Source organism: Convolutriloba macropyga, chromosome 2, assembly GCF_964194025.1.
Source record: "Convolutriloba macropyga chromosome 2, txConMacr16.3, whole genome shotgun sequence".
Taxonomy (NCBI): Eukaryota; Metazoa; Xenacoelomorpha; order Acoela; family Convolutidae; genus Convolutriloba; species Convolutriloba macropyga.
This window is the reverse complement of record NC_134469.1, coordinates 46578409-46600930: the sequence shown is the minus strand read 5'-3', so window position 1 is coordinate 46600930 and position 22522 is coordinate 46578409. Positions and strand designations below refer to the sequence as shown.

General features: G+C 32.2%; 1 protein-coding gene across 1 annotated transcript in view; it reads right to left on the bottom strand.

Annotated features, from left to right (window-relative positions):
• LOC142334917 (uncharacterized) overlaps window positions 1-22522 on the bottom strand; it is a 67927-nt gene that overhangs the window by 13149 nt on the left and 32256 nt on the right. Inside the window, exons 2-3 of the mRNA XM_075383245.1 lie at window positions 4470-4619; window positions 3691-4031 (exon numbers count right to left, since the gene is read on the bottom strand). Of these exons, the coding sequence (XP_075239360.1) occupies window positions 3691-4031; window positions 4470-4619 (491 nt within the window). The remainder of the gene's footprint in view (window positions 1-3690; window positions 4032-4469; window positions 4620-22522) is intronic.

The following is a 22522-nucleotide window of genomic DNA, read 5'->3' as shown; positions in this document are numbered from 1 at the left end:
GGCGATCTCGTTTGGTTGATCGAAGACAGCGATAAGCGTGGATATTACAACCTAGGTCGAGTTACTGAGACCATCGATGGGTCTTACGGTGTGATTCGGTCAGCTATAGTTCGAACGAACGACGGAGTGTACAAGAGACCAGTAGTGAAGCTCGCCCCAGTACTACCTGGAAAAGATGTTTTCGCGATGGAAAACAGGGCGCGGCTGAGCTTAACAACTCAGAAATCAAATTGAATAGCACTTCAAGGTCATTTCAAGCCTTAAAGCTAGAATAATGTGACAAGCGAAATTTAATGCTACATTCTATCGAGCCAAACGGATTTGTTCATTTTGTTCAACATTTATATTTAGCAACTATTATTAGTACGTAATCGTCATATATGAAGTGAAACAGAAACTCAAACTTTAATTACGCAATTATTGCCACGTATTCAAGTGTTCACAATCGCACAAATTTAGCTCAAACGGAGCAAGAGATACCCAACCTGGTAAGCCAGATTCGATGAATTTTGCGATTTTTATACTAATTCAGAGAGTGCGGGGCACCGTATAAGGTATCCCGAACCCCAACTTCAATGCATTCAGAGAATCTTACGACATAGTAATCTACCACCAATCAGAGATGCAATTTTGACATGTACGGCAGTATAAATAGAGCTTGAAAAACTACCAAAAATCAGTTGAAACTCATAAATTTGGTTATATCAAACTGACATACAGTGCGTATTGAAGCACGCTTTCTTGAGCGGTAAATTACTTGTTATCGTGTCTTGTTTCTGTAGATCATATTAGTGATTGTACAGTTTCAACTTTACTTTGACTTGTGAAAAGAGAATTAACTTTGATATTCTCAAAACTTTCTTTCTGAGGAACGAAGTTCCTAAGTAAGAGAAACTTTGTGCAAAGCATAAAGTCAGTTTCTCTTACTGGCTTTAACGAAGCCGATTCTAGTTCAACATTGGTGTTATTGAAACCAATAGAGAGACATGCTAACATTAAAGTTAGAAAATATTATTATTGTCAGATTTCCAATTGTTAAGACCTACTGTTTTACAACTGCTTACTGCAGCAGGTTGAAACTTTGCATAGTTATAGCCAAGCTATAGGGCTACAATTTGTAGGAACGGGAATTCCTAAATTGGGTTTATAACTTGAGTTATTAACAAAAACTCAACAAAATTTGATTGTTTCAATTCGAATTATTTTGTTATTCTGAGAGAAACAAGTTTGTTATTCAGCAAAGCTGAGCGATTAGTTATCAGGAGTAATTGAGCAACAAGTAATGCAACGGTAATCTACAGTATAGCGGATAAAACAGTTCACAAAAGTTAACTGCAAAAAACACAATATCCGGACAGATTTGAAACCGCTGAAACGAACTGGGCGGTGTAAAGTTTTCCTTGACTTTGATAGGAGAGCAGCCGTTACAGTTTCACAATCTCAATTAGTGCATGCTAAATCGTTCAATCTTTAGTAGAATATTTAATACTTCCAAGAGGTCAGGGTAAAACAGTATCAACTGAATCTTTTCGCTCTAGTTTCTCATTGCACGCTTTCCTGCACTTAATCAGCTTAATTGCTTGTTTTGCTGTCTTTAGTTTCATTTGCTTCCGACAGTTTTCATTTGCTCCCAGCTAAGTAGATTACCTAATTCTCATTTAACCTCAAAAAATTTTTTATGCATAAACTATCAATCGCTATTGTTTGAGCTCATTGGTTACGGATTTACATCTCCATATAAACCTACAGATACACATTTTCAATCTATTTTTCTGTTATGTGCACTGAGAGGTGAGAAATGTATTGCATCAAACATTGTTGTATTATAATAATAAATTAGCATCTTCACATAAGAAAGTCAATTATGTTGTAGAGGTAAAATCTAACTCCACATGAGCGATAATCCTATATTGAAAATCATCAACCTTTTACTCATTCGTTCCTATGATACTTGTTAACAGCTTACAGGGACTTATAAGAGTTATGATTTCAAGTAGTCAAAATGAAGAAACGCATTCAACAAGATAATCTCGGCAATCTGTAACATACGCCTACATTTATCCGTTTGCATTCATATATTGTTTCTCCAGAGCGCATTTTGATCTACGATATCGTTAACTTTCAGATCGTAACTTCAGTTGCCAGAAAATAACATCAAACGAACAAGTCAATTCGGAACCATTGTTTTCAATATGCTATCAATTAGTCTCTCACAAGTAGGCACTTTGTAAAGTTCGGAGGTTCTCTGCCGTTTGTGTCTGCCCCCCCCCCCCCTCCAAGCTTACCATATTTTTGTTGCAACCACCAAGAGAACCTGTCAAATTGCCGTATTTTGCTTAATGATTTTGAGGGTAACTGCAAGTGCTCTGTAACTCCGGGGAGGGGGTTGCTTGAGTCACAAACAGAAAAGATTGTATTTATATAACAAACTGGGCTATTGTACAACAACTTGCAGCCTGAGTTCAATCAGATAATTCAACTAGAGTGCATACAGTTAAGTGCAAGAGCTCAGGTGGTGTGTCATAGAATTCATTTTTTGTGGACACTCTGACCATCCTGTCTCTGGTTTTGTCCCCATTAGGCTCAGAACTTTTCCAATGGATAGATCCGGCTGATATTTCTTCATCGGTAGCCGCCATTAGCCACTTGCCTGAGCTGTAAGCTGGCGAGTAAACTCCGATCCATATTTGATACCTTTAAGATTGGATCTGTTTCCATTTACACGCAGAAAATCGTAAAACAAAGCCAGTTTTAGGAAAAAAACCCTCAGAAAAATCCCAGTTTCATCCTTTAAGCACTGGGAGTGGTGGTTGGGGGTTTCGAAACAATAGACCCAAATACACCACCTTGTTAGCATTGAATTAATTACCATAATAGTTTATTCGACTGTGATAGTTTCATATAAAGGAGCCAGTTTTAGATTAGAAATATGCGTGGACTATAGAATGTTGAATTCGAAATTTGTACTTAGTTAAAGGCATCACTGTGTAAAATAGCGCATAATTATATGTTCTAATAATGAGAGGAAATAAGCTAAGCATTAGCTCTTACTGCTCGAGATATATCGCTAAGCATTTAGCCACCGCGCTCAGCTGAGCTTGTTGTTTTTGTTGGCGGCTGTTCTTCTGCTGCTGGGCTTGAATCGCCAGCCGGTGGATTGTATCCTCGGTTTATACTTTTTGCCAGCTTGCCAGCTGGCGTGTTCTGATTGGCTGATTCACTATGTCGACATAGAATTTTATATGGTGTGATAGCCTTGAGGTAAGGAGTGACACGACTACTCACACGACAGAGATTGAGGGTTCGATCTTTTTCCTCTGCGAATCTGTCATTTTGAGGATCATAGCTTCAAGTTGACCTTACCCTGATCAATCTTGGCTGCAATCATGGCACCAAGCGACTTTCTGAGATGCAAAGAAAGTGGTTATAATCACCAAAAAGAGCAATAGTGCTCATAAAAAGACCAGTCTGAAAAGTGGAGAATGGTGCAAAAAGGGGAGACTGCGGACAGGCTGCTGTTCCTAAGGATGTTCTGGTTCAACCCAGAAACCACAAGCACAACTAATTCGGTATAAGATGGGCTGTTCTTAGGCAACTTTTTGGTAAACTTTTAAATCCAGACAACTGTTTTTAATAGTTTTCGCATCTTATTAATGCTACAGGCTGTGTAGATCAAAACAGCGATCATACATATCCAGTTGGAATACATATCCATTTGAAAGAAAACAGATCCCTCTTGTCTAGTCCGTGAAACAGTTCTGCCACTTTGGAGTCGTTCACTGTGACGTCATCAAACATCCGACCACCCAGTGATAAGCACTTATCTCTCGAGTCCCAATAAGTCATCGGGATGTGACCTTTGACATACGACTCGACCAGCATAGTGTCACTGCCATTACACGAGGAAGGTTGAACAACTACCCCGACTGATGATAAGCATGATCGCGTTTTTACTTTTTGGAGAACATAGGCTGTGTTTTGTAACATCGCAACGTCTGCAGACCACAAACCCCAGTCGTACGTAATTATCACTGAAACAATATAATCGCTGTTTGGGAGCTAATACAGTTCTCAAAGATTGCCGACTGATTTATCATTCATATATCGTATTAGATTCAACGAATTGATTTTGCGGTAAATAAATTGAAGAGAATTTCAAGATTAACATTCAGGCGTCCGTGAGGCTTGTTGGCTCTTTAATTTTTAAAGCCCAGGCACTTTAAGTGTAACATACTGTTAAGTTCAGCGGCGAGGAGGGGGAGGAGGTGTATAAAACAAACAGGGGTGGTTAATTGAATGAATTAAAGTACTAGTTGTTTATTTTTGGCTCAAAGAATGATAATAAAAGAGCTCTAGAGTTCTACTATACTGTTGTCAGAAGTGATTTCACGATGAGACAGTATGATTTGATGAATCAATACTGATATACTATGGGAATAGGCTCCGGGTAACTTGTCTGCTTGTCTTACGTCTGCAAATAGTAGCATCAGCGGGGTCTGGCTCTCTGCCCTGGGTGCAGTTATCACTGCACTTGAATCCCTGGCTCACATCCTCACACTCTCTCCCAAACTCTGTCTCGCACCACTGCCACCCCTCTCCCAAACATGTAGAATGGCGAACTAAAGATTGAAGATGGAAGTTATTATTATACTTCTATGGTTTATCGCTCCTTTAATAATTCTTTCAATCCAACTCTATTTTCGAAAGGAAACTTATTTATTGGTTTGAATTCATTCATCAAGTTTACAAATGTGGTAACAAATTATAAATACAATTTCACAAAGCACACCTGAAAGGAACAATCAGAGAGCAGTTCAACTCATCAAGGATGTCCCTAATTTATTGGTAGCAAGATTTTTTAGACTTAAATAATCAGGATTATTGGTACACAGATTTATACCTCGACTTTTGAAAAGACCATTCTCAGCCAAGGTGTGGTCTGAAAAACCGTGCTCGGCCTGAGTAGCCTAATTGCCTTTCGCTCGACTTCAGGGAACAGCTCGGCATATGTTGTTCAAGGTGGACTTTTGCTCGAGCCAAATTTTTATGCTCGACTCTTCGCGACTCGAAAAAGTGCATTACAAAAATTGGGCAGAGCTGTTGTCAATTAACTAGTCTATGGAAAGTTTTCACGAGTCTGCAATCTTGCGTCAAAACTTACTTATAGTTTTTATCACCTTTTTACATCGTATTCAAAAAGTATACGTTATCTATTGCATTTCTGAAGAACCGCTAATCAATCAAAAATTTGCGTTTCTTTAATTCTGCATCAGAATTAAGCTACTTATTTTCACACAAGCAAATAAGATAGCAATATAGCGACAACTGATTTATTTTAAAATTTTTTTTATAATTTTGAATTAACTTGTCAACATTGCAATTGTCTCGTCCGTTGGATTGCTAATTGCGTAGCTGCTTCAGTATAGAAAGAAGCAAAACACTAAATAATAAGAAACTTTCCAGATTTTTGAAAAAGTTGGGCGTTGAAAATACTTTTGCCCGACCCATGAAAAAAAGCCCAAAGTATAAATTGCCCTTAGCTCAGCTATGGAAGTATTATTTCTCGACCCATAAAACGACACTTCTCAACTCAAAAGTCTATAATAACTCTTGATTGACCCCTGACTTCAAGTACAAAAGACCACTGTGTAACGTCAGTAAAAAAAGGTCACGTACGCTAGAATTTTTGAGTTTCTTCATATGACGGAGCATGATTTTGGGTAGCATAATTTCTAATACATATTTTTATAGGGTAAAAATATTGGCTGCATGATATAAAATAAGCAGCCTTATTGGTAGCGTTTTAAGATATATTTTAGGAATATATTGGCTGGAGCAATTTTAAAATGAAAGGAATAAATCAGGATTATTGATAGCATAATTTTTAGATAAAAATAATCAGGGTTTATAGAATAAATTAATCATGTCTACTGATAGTAGTAAGTTTTTGATAATGTATTTTGGATTATTGTGAATTGTGTATTTTGACAAAAATTTCAAAAAAATGATATCTTGCAAGCTTGTGTTTGGGTTAACTTGTATATTAAACTTTGGAAGTTTTGGAAGCATTTGGTCACCTGTATGTTTTTTTTGGGCGGAAAACAGTGGATTCTGAAATTGTTTTTTATTAATGAGAAAAAGTTATCCTCAAATAAAGAAGAAAAACGATTGAATAAAATGAGTACTCTTCATGGTAAAAAACAACAAGGAAAAATGTCTGTTTTTTCTCGTATAAATCCTCTTGTTAATGCTATAAATTAAAAAAGTGTATTAAGTTGAGTTACTAATTTCCTCTACGATTTACAAAAAAGCGGTCCATATGTTGAGAGAAAGTCTCAAGGCCAAACCATAACTCTGCGATCGGAGGCTTTTTGTTCTGACCCCAATTTAGTGAGAGGGAGGAACTATATACTTAAATAAGATTTTTCATTATCAGTCAATTGATATATTCATAGTAGAGAGTTGTGAGTGTTATCATTAAAAAGCCCGTCCAGCCTCAAAAACAGAATTAAAATTTATTTGAATTTTGTTTTCAACGGCGGTTTATAGAGATTATAATCTTCAATAACTTTGCTTTCTTTTTAGATTGTGTACAACAGTGCTCGTGCTTTTACCTCCTAAGATAGAAGAGGGTTGCTAAAAGCTTTGATCCAAGTTTTTTTGCAAACATTTTTGCAAACTTTTTTTTTCAAATTTCAGATTTCATTAAAAAAGGTGTCAAATATGATAGTTTCAGCTCTATTTGTTCACGTTTGCTCGAAGTAGAGACCTGAGAACTGCTGACAGAATCACTTAAAACTCCGAAAGAGGGCTTTATTTTTCAGCTTTTCATAAGACGCTTCTTGAATCAAATCATTTTCCGTTTTAGCTAATTTAACCCGATTTGTATCTGAGAAGGCATGACTTTTTTTATATATTGAGATAAATGATTTGCCAATCTATCCATTTCGCAAATATGTGGTATAATTAGGTATTTTGATGGGCGCTCAGCTACATCAAAGCTAGTTTTATTCTTGTCATGTACTCATAATCAAAAACTGTTTTTGGGCACAAATCAAGGCTCAATTAAAGAAATTCCAGTTTACATTAAAATTAGCATCATTAACCCAACATTTTAGCTTCTGAGGATGAACACAATGCTTTTAAGGTTTCGAGGAAAAGTTTAAAAAGCCTTAAATTGATATCTTTTGTTTAGCCTGCACTTCAGACGGGTTCACAAAGTCATCAAAACAAAACATTCCTTGTGTGGTTTTCGAAAAAACTATATTGCCAACATTTCATTCCCCCGAGGATGACATTATCTTAATTCATTTCATTTGTTTGTCTTTTTGGTTCCCAAGAAAATTTTCTTTCATACTTAATTTTCAACAGTTGTTCAGGTCTCTTAATGAAGCGGCTTCATTCTCTCAACCTTTTGTTTTCTCGACAAGTCGCACAATTCAATTCTGTAAACTTTTCTTCTGTAAGCTCTTCTCAGGCCAGATTGTTATTGTCTATTGAACCCGTACACAAGCACAAATTGGTAATTGAAGTGCAGTTGCAGAAAACGAACGACAGCTGCACAGTACACAATTGAAAGTTGCATGTAGAAATAAGTGTGTCAGTAGTTTGTTTAGATGAGTTTGTTTAGATGAATCATGAAAATTGTGTGGTCAGAATTTTTTTTCTCCGTATAAGGGTTTTTTTTTCTCCGTATAGGACGAGCACTTTCAATTTTGGGACGCTATGCATGGGCATCTGTTTAACATTGGAACATCACTTTTTACTGATATCAGTTTCTGATAAAAAAAAACATCTAAAAGTTGAGTCAGCTGAAATTCTTGGCTAGTCTCAAAGAAGTCGCTGATAATTGTGACAATAAGATAAAGAAGATTCCATCGTAGGAGATTTGTTTATTGCAAATATTCTCAATAGGGAGATAAAAAGATAATAATTGAAAGAAACTGTTGACCCAAAAGGAGCAATGGAATAACTTAGATCATTGAGAACTGAGATCAATTCCAGAAGTGAAATTAGGCATGGCATTCGAATGATGTTTGCGCAGTCAAACGTGTACAGCCAATAACAGAGTGGATATACGCAGGATTTTCTTAGAGGCAGCCGCAACATTTATTGCACAGTTAAATGAGAACAATTTGAATATAACACGCAATATGATTCGTTTTATTTTATCTCAGATATTACAATTGTGTAGGCACAATAGCAAATGATTCTTAATTGATAAAAACCATTAATGTGAAATACTTCTATTTGTAATATTGAAAGAGATGTCATAATGGCTTCAGAGAGCGTCTGCACTATCTTAAGCGGAAGCCTCGCACTTTGAAAACTTTGCGACGAATGATTTCTGTTGTAGGGTATATCATGCAAAATTTTCAATAAACACTAAACTTTTTGAACAAAGCTATGAAACGACTGAAAGATGCATTAGTTCATCTATAGTAACAACCGAACTGAAAAACCAGCAGTACAAGAAATAATTGTAGGGAAAAATCATACCCTGGTCGAGATGTCAGCGCCGTTTCAGCGCATTATTTTGTAAGAAGTGCGCTGAATATGATAAAATTATGTAAGAAATGAGTTGAATGCGCTGAAATGAGCTGAAACGCGCTAATTTTTCAAAATTTTCGGCGCAAAAATCTTACATAATTTTGCGCTGAAATGCGCTGAAACTTTATAAGTAATGTATTCAAATTTCAGCGCATTTCTTAAAATTATTTAGTGGATTTAAACGCTTTTTGACAACGATTCCTCCATTTCGAACCATTTAGTTGTACTTACATAACAATTAACTTTTTCTTAAAAAATGCGCTGAAAAGCTCTGAAAATATGTAAGAAATGCGCTGAATTTTCAGCGCATTTCTTCCTAAGTTGTCTTAGCAGAGTTCGATTCTCAGAGCTAGCAATTTTTTGAAAACTCAGTGGTTTTCAGCGCGTTTCTTGCAAAGTTTCAGCGCATTTTAGCACATTTCAGCGCATTTTTATGTAAGGTTTTTGCGCTGAACTTTTCGAAAAATCAGCGCATTTCTTACATAAATTTTCTCGACCCGGGTAAGCGTTATCGGAAAGAGATGGTTTTGGTCAACTCGGGCTATTAATCCAACAAGCCTGGAAAAAAATCTATTAGCAATTTCTTCAGCTGTTGCTCATATACAGAGTGCACTCATAAAGATCAAGTAGTGGATAAGACAAGGAAATCAACCACCAGCAAAATTTGGCCTGTTCTCCAAACGCTAATCGCGCATGTGGAATAGGGCCAAATTTTACTACTTGTTGATTTCTTGTTTTATCCACTACTATACATTCTCTCTATATTCACTTCTTTATATTTTCAATCTATCATTTCTTGTCTTATTTGGTGCAAACCACTAGTGTCAAGTTAAGCTGGTAATTAATCGTTATCAGACGGATAGTTTGGGTTCTATCCCCACTGACTCCAGTGGACATCCCCAGATACTAGTATGAAACTAGTGAGACCGTGTAACAAGCACGTAAACAAATTCACATTTCTTAAAAAGTTTGATCCCTGCTGTGAGACTGTATATGGGACACACTGTGATGGGTATACAGTCAAAACACACTGAGATCGGTGAAAACACAGTGATTAGTGTTTTTCAGTGTAACTTGAATAAAAAACCAGCTTATTATTTATTCTAAATCTGGCATTAACTAAGAAAAAAGGTCTAAATCTAAAATATCAGGGAATGGACTCCGTCCCTGGCATACCAACCTGCTTGGTTTACCACGAGCAGAGCTCGTTCGCAGATATATCAATAAAACCCAAAAACTACATGACAGATAAATTAAAAGAAGAAGAATTAGCTTCTTGAATATTAAACCTAAAAACATGCTCTTTGAATTGATTTCTAGTATGACCATATCTATATCTATGAAGATATATACATAGTCTGCATTTCTTATTTCTAAATCTATATACAGATATATGTTTATAAACATTACACATACTACATGTTACATATTGATCAGGATCAGAATAATGATATCCCAAATGTTCTATATAATCTTTTACTTTAAACATATTTTTACATACATAACAAGAATATTCTAATTCTTTACAATTATTACAAAATTCTTTCCAAGGTTTATTTATACACTTATTGCATTTCATTTTCATTTTTCGAAAAAATATTTTTTGATAATTTCCGTAAATAAATACATCATGTCTCAATCAACTAATTCTAGTGTCATAAACTTCTGCGATGTCTGTAATTCATCCTTTGAAACAAAGAAGGGTTTATACAGGCATCAATAATACGATCTCAAACATAAGGAACTATTGGAGAAAATGTTTGAGTCTGAAGAAGAAGAAATCTTGGAGAGGGTGTATAATTCGGATGAAGATGATTATATTATAAAAACTAAAGATATTATTAAAACTAAAACTAAACCCGACGACAATATCTACACCAGAATTAAGTTTGAATGTAAAGAATGTCATGAAGAATTTAGAAGTAAAGTAGCTCTAACTACTCATTCATATAGTCACAATCGCTTGTATCTAGAAAACAAAGAAGACTTCGATATAAGCTCCAGTCAGAACATGAGAGAGTTTTATATTACAGATAAAGGTGGGAATTACATTGAAGATATAGGTGAAGCAACTACTTACCCTTTGGAAGAAATTAAAAACTTAACAGTTCAGAAAAGTTAAGAGTTTTAAATATAAGATCACAGCCGAGTGTGAGTACAAGAAGAGAACCAAAGAAGAAGTTAAAACTACTAAAATATTTTTCAACACTGACTATATTATTAAAAATGCAATATATGATTACGGTGATTTCAAACAATGGGTAGATTTCGAAAAAGAAATATATGAAGGTTATGGCTACGATTTCGAATTATTTAGATTGAGAAGTATTCAGTTAAACATTGAACCAACTAAGGCATCTATTGGTAGTTCTATAGATTTACCGCCCGATCTCAAAAACTCTAAATCGATATTAAATATGCGTACTTATAAATACAACTGCTTGCAACTAACTATTACTGCTCGGCTACATCCTGCTATGGACCACGCAACACGCGAGAGTAAATATGTAAAAAATCTAATTGAAGCACGACAACGAGATGAAGATGATTTTGCTTATATAAAGAGAATACAAAAATTGTACAATATTAATATTTGGGTATACACACCTTGTGATGGTGGCAAAGTAGAATTGTTTAAACCAATGGATGATTTTAATAAAGATAGAAAAGATGTAAGAATACTAGTTTGGAGTAATGGTCAAATAAAACACTGTGCCCTAATAAAAAATATAGAAACCCTGTTAGATCGCCCAAATAAAAATAACAATAAATATTATTATTGCGATAGGTGTACCTATTGGTTTAATTCATAAATAAATATGATAAACACGAATGCAACAACTCATTCAAACCAGAGATTGTTTGTCCTAAGAAAAAACATATTACTTTTATAAATGAACACAAACGTCAGAATATAAAAAATATTATAACTGCCGATATAGAATGTCGCATTGTTGAAGTCTCAACTAATGGTCATGGCGAAGCATCGGTGAAACCGGTTCCCGGATGGTCGGAGACCCATAAATATGTAATAGCTGAACATATTCCAATAGCTGTGGGTTACACCTGGCAAGGTAACTTCAAGCACTACTTCGGTCTAGGCTTCATCAAAAGATTTGCTAGAGATCTATTAGAAATAGAAACAGAGAATAATTTCAAACATAATGAAAAGATGATATTCACAGAAGACGATAAATTATATCATGAAACTAATAACACTTGTCATATCTGCAGCAAAACATGTATTAATAAAGTAAGAGATCATTGTCATGAAAATGGTAAATATAGAGGACCAGCATGTAAAATATGTAATCTGAGGTACAAACAACAAAACTTCATTCCTGTAATATTCCATAATGGCTCTCGCTATGACTTCAACCTACTATACAGTGAACTCTTCAAACAGAATAATGATAAAAGAAGAGTAGATAACATACCACTAGCTGCTGGTAAGTCAAAGATGTTTAGCATTGGTTGTCTTAAATTCTTAGATAGTTATAACTTCTTAGCTATGCCTCTAGATCAAATGGCAAAGATATACGGATGTAAAACTAAAACATTATATCCATATGAATACTTTGGTTTCTATAAGTATGATGAAACTCTAGGCAATCTAAAAATAGAAGACTTCAAATCCTCACTACATAATAAATTACCAAAACAAGAAGAAGTAGATAACTTTAATAATGAAAACATTAATAAAACTTGTAAAGATCTAACTATAGAGTTTTTACAGAATGATGTTGAAATATTAGACTAGTGCATGAATGAATATGTTAAATTAAGTATGCAAGAATTCAAGCTCAATCCACTACATTACGTTAGTCTCCCGGTTTATAGTTTTGATTGTTGGTTAATGTCAAGCGGTGTTACATTAGATACATTGCAAGATAAACAAATGCTAGATAATTTTGTTGGAGCAAAGAGAGGTGGTATATGTGGAATAATGGGTGATAGATATGTTAATAGTAATAATATCTGGTACATAGACGCAAACAACCTATATGGTTATGCAATGATGCAAAAGTTACCTCATAAGGATTTTGAGTTTATTACTACTACTACTCTAGATCCGCGAACGGACCTCGTCCGTGGCAAGCCAAGCGGGTTCCTCGATGCAATATTGAGAACTCCACATGATAGTGATCATGATTACTATATAGTTTGTGATATTGATTATACTAATAAATGTAAAGAGAGAACAGAACAGTTAGCACTAATGCCTAATAAGAGAAAAATAAATGATAAAGAATTAGATTACAGAGAAAGAGATGGAGGCAGGGCGAGATCAGAGAAATTAATCTTAGACCATAACAACAAAACAGAATATATGGTTCATTATAGGATGTTAAAGTTCTATGTTAAGCTGGGAGTAAAAGTAAAAAAAATACATAGAAAAATTAAATTTAAACAAGATTATATATGTAGAGATTATATACAAAACAATAAAACAAAAGAGCAACAGCTAAAACTGAAGCAGAAAAGGATGTAAGGAAATTAATGAATAACACCTATATGGAAGAATGTGCATGAATCCTCTACACTTCTTTCAAAGCAAGTTCTTGCACAATGAAGAAAAGATAATCAAAAGTGTAAGTAAACCAACATTTAAGAATATAACTAGATATAGAGATTATAGCCAAATAGAATATAAAAAGAAAAAAATAGAATATAGCTCACCTGTATATGCAGGAGTAACAATAATCGAACTTAGCAAATTACATATGTTTGATGTACTATAAAATTCTACAACTATCCCTCAAAGATCTAACACTTCAGTATATGGATACGGACAGTTTCGTCTTATGTTATAGTGAAGGTAAAGTTAGTGATGAGCATATGGACTTAAGTAATCTAGACATACCTATAAAAACTAATAATAAACTCTCCGGCAAGTTTAAGCACGAGCTGGGGAGTAGGATTACTGAGGAATTTATAGCATTGTCCCCCAAAACATATAGCTTCAAAAATTATCCTAAAAACACTAAAGAAAAAGGAATAAAGAAGCATAATAATGCTAGGCACTTAGATTATTATAATGCATTAATGAATAAAACACAGAGAACAGTAGATGAAAGCAGCATACAAAAAGTTGGGGATAGCATGACAACAACAAAAACAAGTAAGATTAGTTGAAATATATTTGATGATAAAATGTTTTATGTAAACAATATAAAAAATTATCCACATGATAAGGAACTATATTTATTTAAAAGGGATTTGTTAAATAGGATCCGAGAAGCGGCTTCACCGATTAAGAAACTATATAAGGATAAGGATGTAGATAAACTGATCTGCGAACAGACTTCGTCTGTGGCAAGCCAATCAGGTTGGGGTACCAAGGATTTCGTCCCTTCCATGATTAATGATATTAAAGAATTAACTATAGGTAGCAATAGAAAAAAATTAGAAGCAGCTATTATGTTATATAATGAGTTATTATAATTAGCTATTTTAATTATAATTATAGATCTAATTCATACTTAGTATATTTTTATATAAAAAAATGACTAAGCTAGATGAACTTATAGATATAAATTAACTAGAAAAACAAAACAGAAAGAATAGATTAGAAGATAAATTAAAACAACAAGAATATTATGGTGAAATAGAAGTGTTATTTGATCCTTTAACTAAAACTTTAAATGCGAACAGCGACCACAATCTAGCATTAAGTGAACAAACATTGAGGGCAACAGATTGGCAAAATAAAGAGTTAGATAAACAAACTAAGATGATCCAGCAAGCTGGCCTCCAGTTTAATGAAGCTTTAATTAAGTCCAACGAGAAAGTTGTAGAGAAAGCTCGAGATAAACCAGGACTTTTAGTAGATAAAGACACAGCTCAAATCATTAATATAATGTCAGTTCAATCTCACCCTCAATTGAAGTTAAAGTTCGGAAATTTAGATATTGGTGAATTTGAAATGAACGGTGTTAAACTAGTTTACCAAGAAAATGCATTCATAGTTCAGGATAATATATATGAATTTTCAGATGTGTTTATAAACTTTCTTATTAACACAAATATAAAATATGGTGAAATCGAGGAAGATGAAAACAAAATTAAAAGGTTTTTATTTGATATTGGATATGATTTAGGAAAAGGGGATAAGAAAAGTGCTAGATATAGAGCAAAAAAACGTATAATAGGGGTAAAAGCTGATGTATATGGTAAGGGTTTAAATAGCAACCCTAACCAACAAAGTTGCCACCACTACGTGGACCCCAATAACTTAATAGAAGGATTAGAATTATTAATACTGGAAACAAAAGCTGGTCATGATGGATTATATGATGAATGCTAGATATAACTAAGCAACTATTATCTATGAATATTATTAATCAAGAGCAACTAGATAATTTTGTTTTTAACTATGGTAAATAAATAATGATGGAAAAACCGCAACAACAACAACAACAACAACAACAACAACAACAACAACAACAACAACAACAACAACAACAACAACAACAAAAACAACTATTAGCTAAAGAAGTATTCAGTCCCCAAATAACAAAGTTTAGAAGATAAAGAATAATACCATTATATAAATATGAAACATGGTCAGCTGATTTAATTGATAAGTCATCTCTAATTAAATACAATAATAATTGTAAATATATTTTAACAGTTATAGATATATTCACAAAATATGCATGGGCTACTCCATTAAAGAATAAATCTGGTTTATCTCTAACTAATGGTTTTAAAGTAGTATTAAGTGAACATCCACAGGGTGGCTCTAAAAGTCCACAAGGTGGCTCTGAAAGTTAACATAGTTGCGGGTTCCCCGATAGAAAACCAGAAAAGTTATGGGTAGATAGAGGTAGTGTGTTTTACAATAAAACATTTAAATCTTTACTTAAAGAATATGAATCAAAACTATATTCTACTTATAGTGATTTAAAGGCTGTGTTTATAGAGAGATTTAATAGAACATTATTACACATAATAAATAAACCAATGTTTATCAATGGTGATGGTAATTGGGTAAATATATTAAATGATGCAGTCATAAAATATAACAATAACATTCACTTTACTATTATTATGACACCTGTTGATGCTTCTAATAATCGCGATAAGGTTAAATACTATGTTAATTCTACCAAAGCAACACCAAAATTGAAAGTTGGTGATTATGTTAGAAATGCAGATAAACGTAATATCTTCTCTAAGGGATACACTTCTAATTGGAATAGAGAGTTGTTTAAAGTAAATGAGATTTTAAAAACACAACCACCAACTTATAAGATAGAAGATATGAATGCAGAGATAATAGAAGGTAAATACTAAGAACAGGAACTATTAAAATCGGAGTTTGACTTTGAATCTAATAATAAAGTTTTAGAATCATTATATATACTTCTTAATATAAATAATGACAAGAAATAGATTTAACCAAGCGAAACATCATATGGGGAATGGAAACAACTTAACACTAACTAAGGCTCGTGGGTTATTCCTAGAAGATAATGATAATATTGATATGAAGGATACCTAAAAAATTACAAATGTTCATCCTCCAATAGATGAAAAAGATGTTGTTAATAAAGAGTATTGTGACAATAACTTATTATCCTCTTCAAATAAAATAGACATTTTAAGTAGAAACATAACTGAACTAAGAAAAGGTGACCTTGATAAAGTTACAACTAAAACATTACAACTATATGAAACACAAGTTAATGAAGAACTAATTAATGAGTTTATTGAATCAACAAATGAAGTCAGAAATACTGTTAAGTTTTGTAATAAAGTTGCTGCTGATACTATCTCTAAATATAATCAATTAAAACTAGAAATTGATGATAATAAGTTTAATCAGAATATCACTAACATACAACTAGATGATATGTTTACTACGGGTCTAAAAGAATTTAAAGAAATTAATAAAAAGACTAATTCTGCCGTTGATGAAGCACTTATAAAGAATAAAAGGACAATAGTACAATATATAATTGCTATACTTTTACGAAGTGCGTTAGTTGATAAAAAAGAGCAAGCAAGATTTGAGACGCATCATGGTTTTAAACAAGAAGATATAACGAAAGAAATAGAAAGTTTTTTTTACTAATGAAAATAAGCAAAGCTATGACGGAGTCCATGACCAATCCAACAGCACCGAGTGAGAGATTACTATATCCCAACTTGTCAACCGTTAATGAACAATACATAAATGAAAAGATTCAAGCCAATAATAATTTTAATAATAATATTAACATTACAAAAGATATTAGAAATTATTATGAAACTGAAACTTCTAACTATAATAAGAAGTTAAGTAGATATAAAAATTATATTATTGTAGCTGAGATAACAGATATACTATTATCATCAATAGCAACAACGGCAACAACAACATCAGTTGCATTAACAGGTATAGGATTACCTTATTCTATACCAACAGCTTTTGCTACAGCAACTGTTTGTGGTTCATTATTAAAAACAATTAATACTAAAATAAGAAAAAAAATTAAAAAGTATTCAAAAATGTATATTTTAAGTAAACAGTTTAGAGACAAGTTTATTAAACTATATACTAAATCAATGAATGATAATAATGATGAATATAATGAATTAGTCAAGGTATATGAAGAATATAAGAAGAACAAGAAAAACAAGCTGAGTTTTTTTTTAAACTAAAGTTAATAGTGTTTAGTAATAATATTATGTTTAGTAATAATAATATTAGTATTAAAATTTATCGATAATCATAAACATAATATAAATATAATCATAATCATAATCATAATCATAAACATCATATAATCATAATCATAAACATAATCATAAACATAATATAATCATAATAATAATCAAATAATTATCTCTTCTTAGTACCTAAGTATAACCCTCTTCCTTTTTGTACTACCTTTATACCTTGACCAAAAGTTGCAAATTTAATTAAATCAGGTGTGGCTGATAGAGCAGCTCTAGGGTTTCTACTTGCAGCTGCACTTCCTATTTTACTTGCTATTTCTAATGCTCTTACAGGATTATTAGCAACTTTTTTTCCGAAGTTAACTGTAGCTCTACCAACACTTTTAAAGAAATCTTTCAATCCCTAAGCTTCTATTGTGGCATCAGATACTGTCATTGTCTTATTCCTTCTACATTTAACACAATTACCCTTTAACATTTTAGTACTATTTGAAGTAATAGCTCCATTTATATTATTAGTACCACTATAATGTCTGCCACCAACACAATATGAATTAGTTTTGAACTTATTTAAAAGACTCATTTCTATATATAAAAAATAATGGAAGTAAAAAAGTATAATCCCTTTGTTGTTATTAAGCCTAAGCCTAAGCCCAGGGTTAAACCTAAAGCCAAATCCAAACCCCAAACTAAACTTGAAGCTAGAGGCTTAGCTCTAGAGAATAAAAAGAAACTAGATATTATTTATGCTAAGGGTTTTGTTAAGACTAGTAGGTAATAGCTTGATTATCATTGATTTAGTCATTGTTTAGTCATTGGTTAAGTCAATAAATGTATCATTTATTATAACTATGACTTAATTATAACTAAGACTATGTCTATGATATAATATCAACCATCTTATTACCATCACTATTCACACTAATAACCTTTCTAGTTAATACTAATGCATGACATATAACATCTGCAACTGCAGCACTAAATTTAAAATTAGGTTGTATTGGTTGTGGTCCTATATGATCAATTTGATATCTAGTATCAAATACATATATTCTATAACTACTTTGAATGTTCTATGATTTATATACTGTTTTATATTATGTGGTAACCCATTATAATCTTTAATAATGCCAGCAACCTCTTTAAAAGCCTCATTATAATTATTGGTACCATAAATAATATTATTTCTATCCTCAGGATAAAACTCACTACCAATCTTACAATAACATTCAGTAACATTCATTATATCAAATGCATTTGCATCATGAGTTTGTTCATTAACATTATTATTTTCAAAACCAACTATTATATATTGTTGTCTTTCCATCCCACTTTCCATACCAAAATCACACAAGAAGTTAGTAGCATTGGGTACATTCTTATAAAATGTCTTTCTTTCATAATAACTAAAGTCTACATAATTCTTTTTACGTAAACCCTTTTGGACAATAATTCTATTGTCATTACTAGGATCAATACTGGGCACACACCATGATATATCTCTAATATTTATAAAACCATCATTACCAACTGCATCAGCTCCAGCATTAACTCTAAATAGAGCTCTATCATTATTATTTCTTTTTAATATTAGTTTAAATCCTAAACCATATATAATCTTTTCTAAATCATTTACGAAACTAAATAGATCACTCATCTTAATCACCAAATACATATGACCTCATTCTGCAGCAATATAGTCACTTTTAAGTTGATTATCTCTATTACCTTGATTTCTAACAAAACCACTCTTATTCATCATCAGTACTAGTTAATAACTTATACATCAATAGATTAGGATGACAATGATCTATATATTTAATAGTACTACCACCACTAGTTTCAAGCTTAACTGAACTAAATAATGCCATCATACCACAATTAACTAATCTGATATTAGCGTTATTAGCAAATACACCACCAGCATCATCTGATACAACAAACTCTATCTCCAGATATGAATCATGCAAATCTAAATGATTCTCTTCTCTTTTGAGTATGATATTAATATTAGTATTGATTGTATTCATTGTTGCTAGACTATTTGGTTTATATTTTATAATCCTACTTTTGTTTATATCATTATTATAACTATAAGTTGTGTCCAATTTCAAAATCCATTTTTGTAATTCAAAAAATGTCCGATAACTTAATTCTATATGAACTACAAATGATACATGAAACGCTAACTAAAACTAAAGAAGAACATACGCTTAACTTTAGAATGATAAAGCCAACAGAAAAAATTAGCTTTAGTGAAACTATACTTAACTCGTCAAAATTAGGTTTATTTAGATTATCTGTTATCTGGTATGTACATAATCATAATCATAATACAATCATAATAATAATCAAATAATTATCTCTTCTTAGTACCTAAGTATAACCCTCTTCCTTTTTGTACTACCTTTATACCTTCACCAAAAGTTGCAAATTTAATTAAATCAGGTGTGGCTGATAGAGCAGCTCTAGGGTTTCTACTTGCAGCTGCACTTCCTATTTTACTTGCTATTTCTAATGCTCTTACAGGATTATTAGCAACTTTTTTTCCGAAGTTAACTGTAGCTCTACCAACACTTTTAAAGAAATCTTTCAATCCCTAAGCTTCTATTGTGGCATCAGATACTGTCATTGTCTTATTCCTTCTACATTTAACACAATTACCCTTTAACATTTTAGTACATTTTGAAGTAATAGCTCCACTTATATTATTAGTACCACTATAATGTCTGCCACCAACACAATATGAATTAGTTTTGAACTTATTTAAAAGACTCATTTCTATATATAAAAAATAATGGAAGTAAAAAAGTATAATCCCTTTGTTGTTATTAAGCCTAAGCCTAAGCCCAGGGTTAAACCTAAAGCCAAACCCAAACCCCAAACTAAACTTGAAGCTAGAGGCTTAGCTCTAGAGAATAAAAAGAAACTAGATATTATTTATGCTAGGGGTTTTGTTAAGACTAGTAGGTAATAGCTTGATTATCATTGATTTAGTCATTGTTTAGTCATTGGTTAAGTCAATAAATGTATCATTTATTATAACTATGACTTAATTATAACTAAGACTATGTCTATGATATAATATCAACCATCTTATTACCATCACTATTCACACTAATAACCTTTCTAGTTAATACTAATGCATGACATATAACATCTGCAACTGCAGCACTAAATTTAAAATTAGGTTGTATTGGTTGTGGTCCTATATGATCAATTTGATATCTAGTATCAAATACATATATTCTATAACTACTTTTGAATGTTCTATGATTTATATACTGTTTTATATTATGTGGTAACCCATTATAATCTTTATTAATGCTAACAACCTCTTTAAAAGCCTCATTATAATTATTGGTACCATAAATAATATTCATTCTATCCTCAGAATAAAACTCACTACCAATCTTACAATAACATTCAGTAACATTCATTATATCAAATGCATTTGCATCATGAGTTTGTTCATTAACATTATTATTTTCAAAACCAACTATTATATATTGTTGTCTTTCCATCCCACTTTCCATACCAAAATCACACAAGAAGTTAGTAGCATTGGGTACATTCTTATAAAATGTCTTTCTTTCATAATAACTAAAGTCTACATAATTCTTTTTACGTAAACCCTTTTGGACAATAATTCTATTGTCATTACTAGGATCAATACTGGGCACACACCATGATATATCTCTAATATTTATAAAACCATCATTACCAACTGCATCAGCTCCAGCATTAACTCTAAATAGAGCTCTATCGTTATTATTTCTTTTTAATATTAGTTTAAATCCTAAACCATATATAATCTTTTCTAAATCATTTACGAAACTAAATAGATCACTCATCTTAATCACCAAATACATATGACCTCATTCTGCAGCAATATAGTCACTTTTAAGTTGATTATCTCTATTACCTTGATTTCTAACAAAACCACTCTTATTCATCATCAGTACTAGTTAATAACTTATACATCAATAGATTAGGATGACAATGATCTATATATTTAATAGTACTACCACCACTAGTTTCAAGCTTAACTGAACTAAATAATGCCATCATACCACAATTAACTAATCTGATATTAGCGTTATTAGCAAATACACCACCAGCATCATCTGATACAACAAACTCTATCTCCAGATATGAATCATGCAAATCTAAATGATTCTCTTCTCTTTTGAGTATGATATTAATATTAGTATTGATTGTATTCATTGTTGCTAGACTATTTGGTTTATATTTTATAATCCTACTTTTGTTTATATCATTATTATAACTATAAGTTGTGTCCAATTTCAAAATCCATTTTTGTAATTCAAAAAATGTCCGATAACTTAATTCTATATGAACTACAAATGATACATGAAACGCTAACTAAAACTAAAGAAGAACATACGCTTAACTTTAGAATGATAAAGCCAACAGAAAAAATTAGCTTTAGTGAAACTATACTTAACTCGTCAAAATTAGGTTTATTTAGATTATCTGTTATCTGGTATGTACATAATCATAAACATAATACAATCATAATAATAATCAAATAATTATCTCTTCTTAGTACCTAAGTATAACCCTCTTCCTTTTTGTACTACCTTTATACCTTCACCAAAAGTTGCAAATTTAATTAAATCAGGTGTGGCTGATAGAGCAGCTCTAGGGTTTCTACTTGCAGCTGCACTTCCTATTTTACTTGCTATTTCTAATGCTCTTACAGGATTATTAGCAACTTTTTTTCCGAAGTTAACTGTAGCTCTACCAACACTTTTAAAGAAATCTTTCAATCCCTAAGCTTCTATTGTGGCATCAGATACTGTCATTGTCTTATTCCTTCTACATTTAACACAATTACCCTTTAACATTTTAGTACATTTTGAAGTAACAGCTCCACTTATATTATTAGTACCACTATAATGTCTGCCACCAACACAATATGAATTAGTTTTGAACTTATTTAAAAGACTCATTTCTATATATAAAAAATAATGGAAGTAAAAAAGTATAATCCCTTTGTTGTTATTAAGCCTAAGCCTAAGCCCAGGGTTAAACCTAAAGCCAAACCCAAACCCCAAACTAAACTTGAAGCTAGAGGCTTAGCTCTAGAGAATAAAAAGAAACTAGATATTATTTATGCTAGGGGTTTTGTTAAGACTAGTAGGTAATAGCTTGATTATCATTGATTTAGTCATTGTTTAGTCATTGGTTAAGTCAATAAATGTATCATTTATTATAACTATGACTTAATTATAACTAAGACTATGTCTATGATATAATAACAACCATCTTATTACCATCA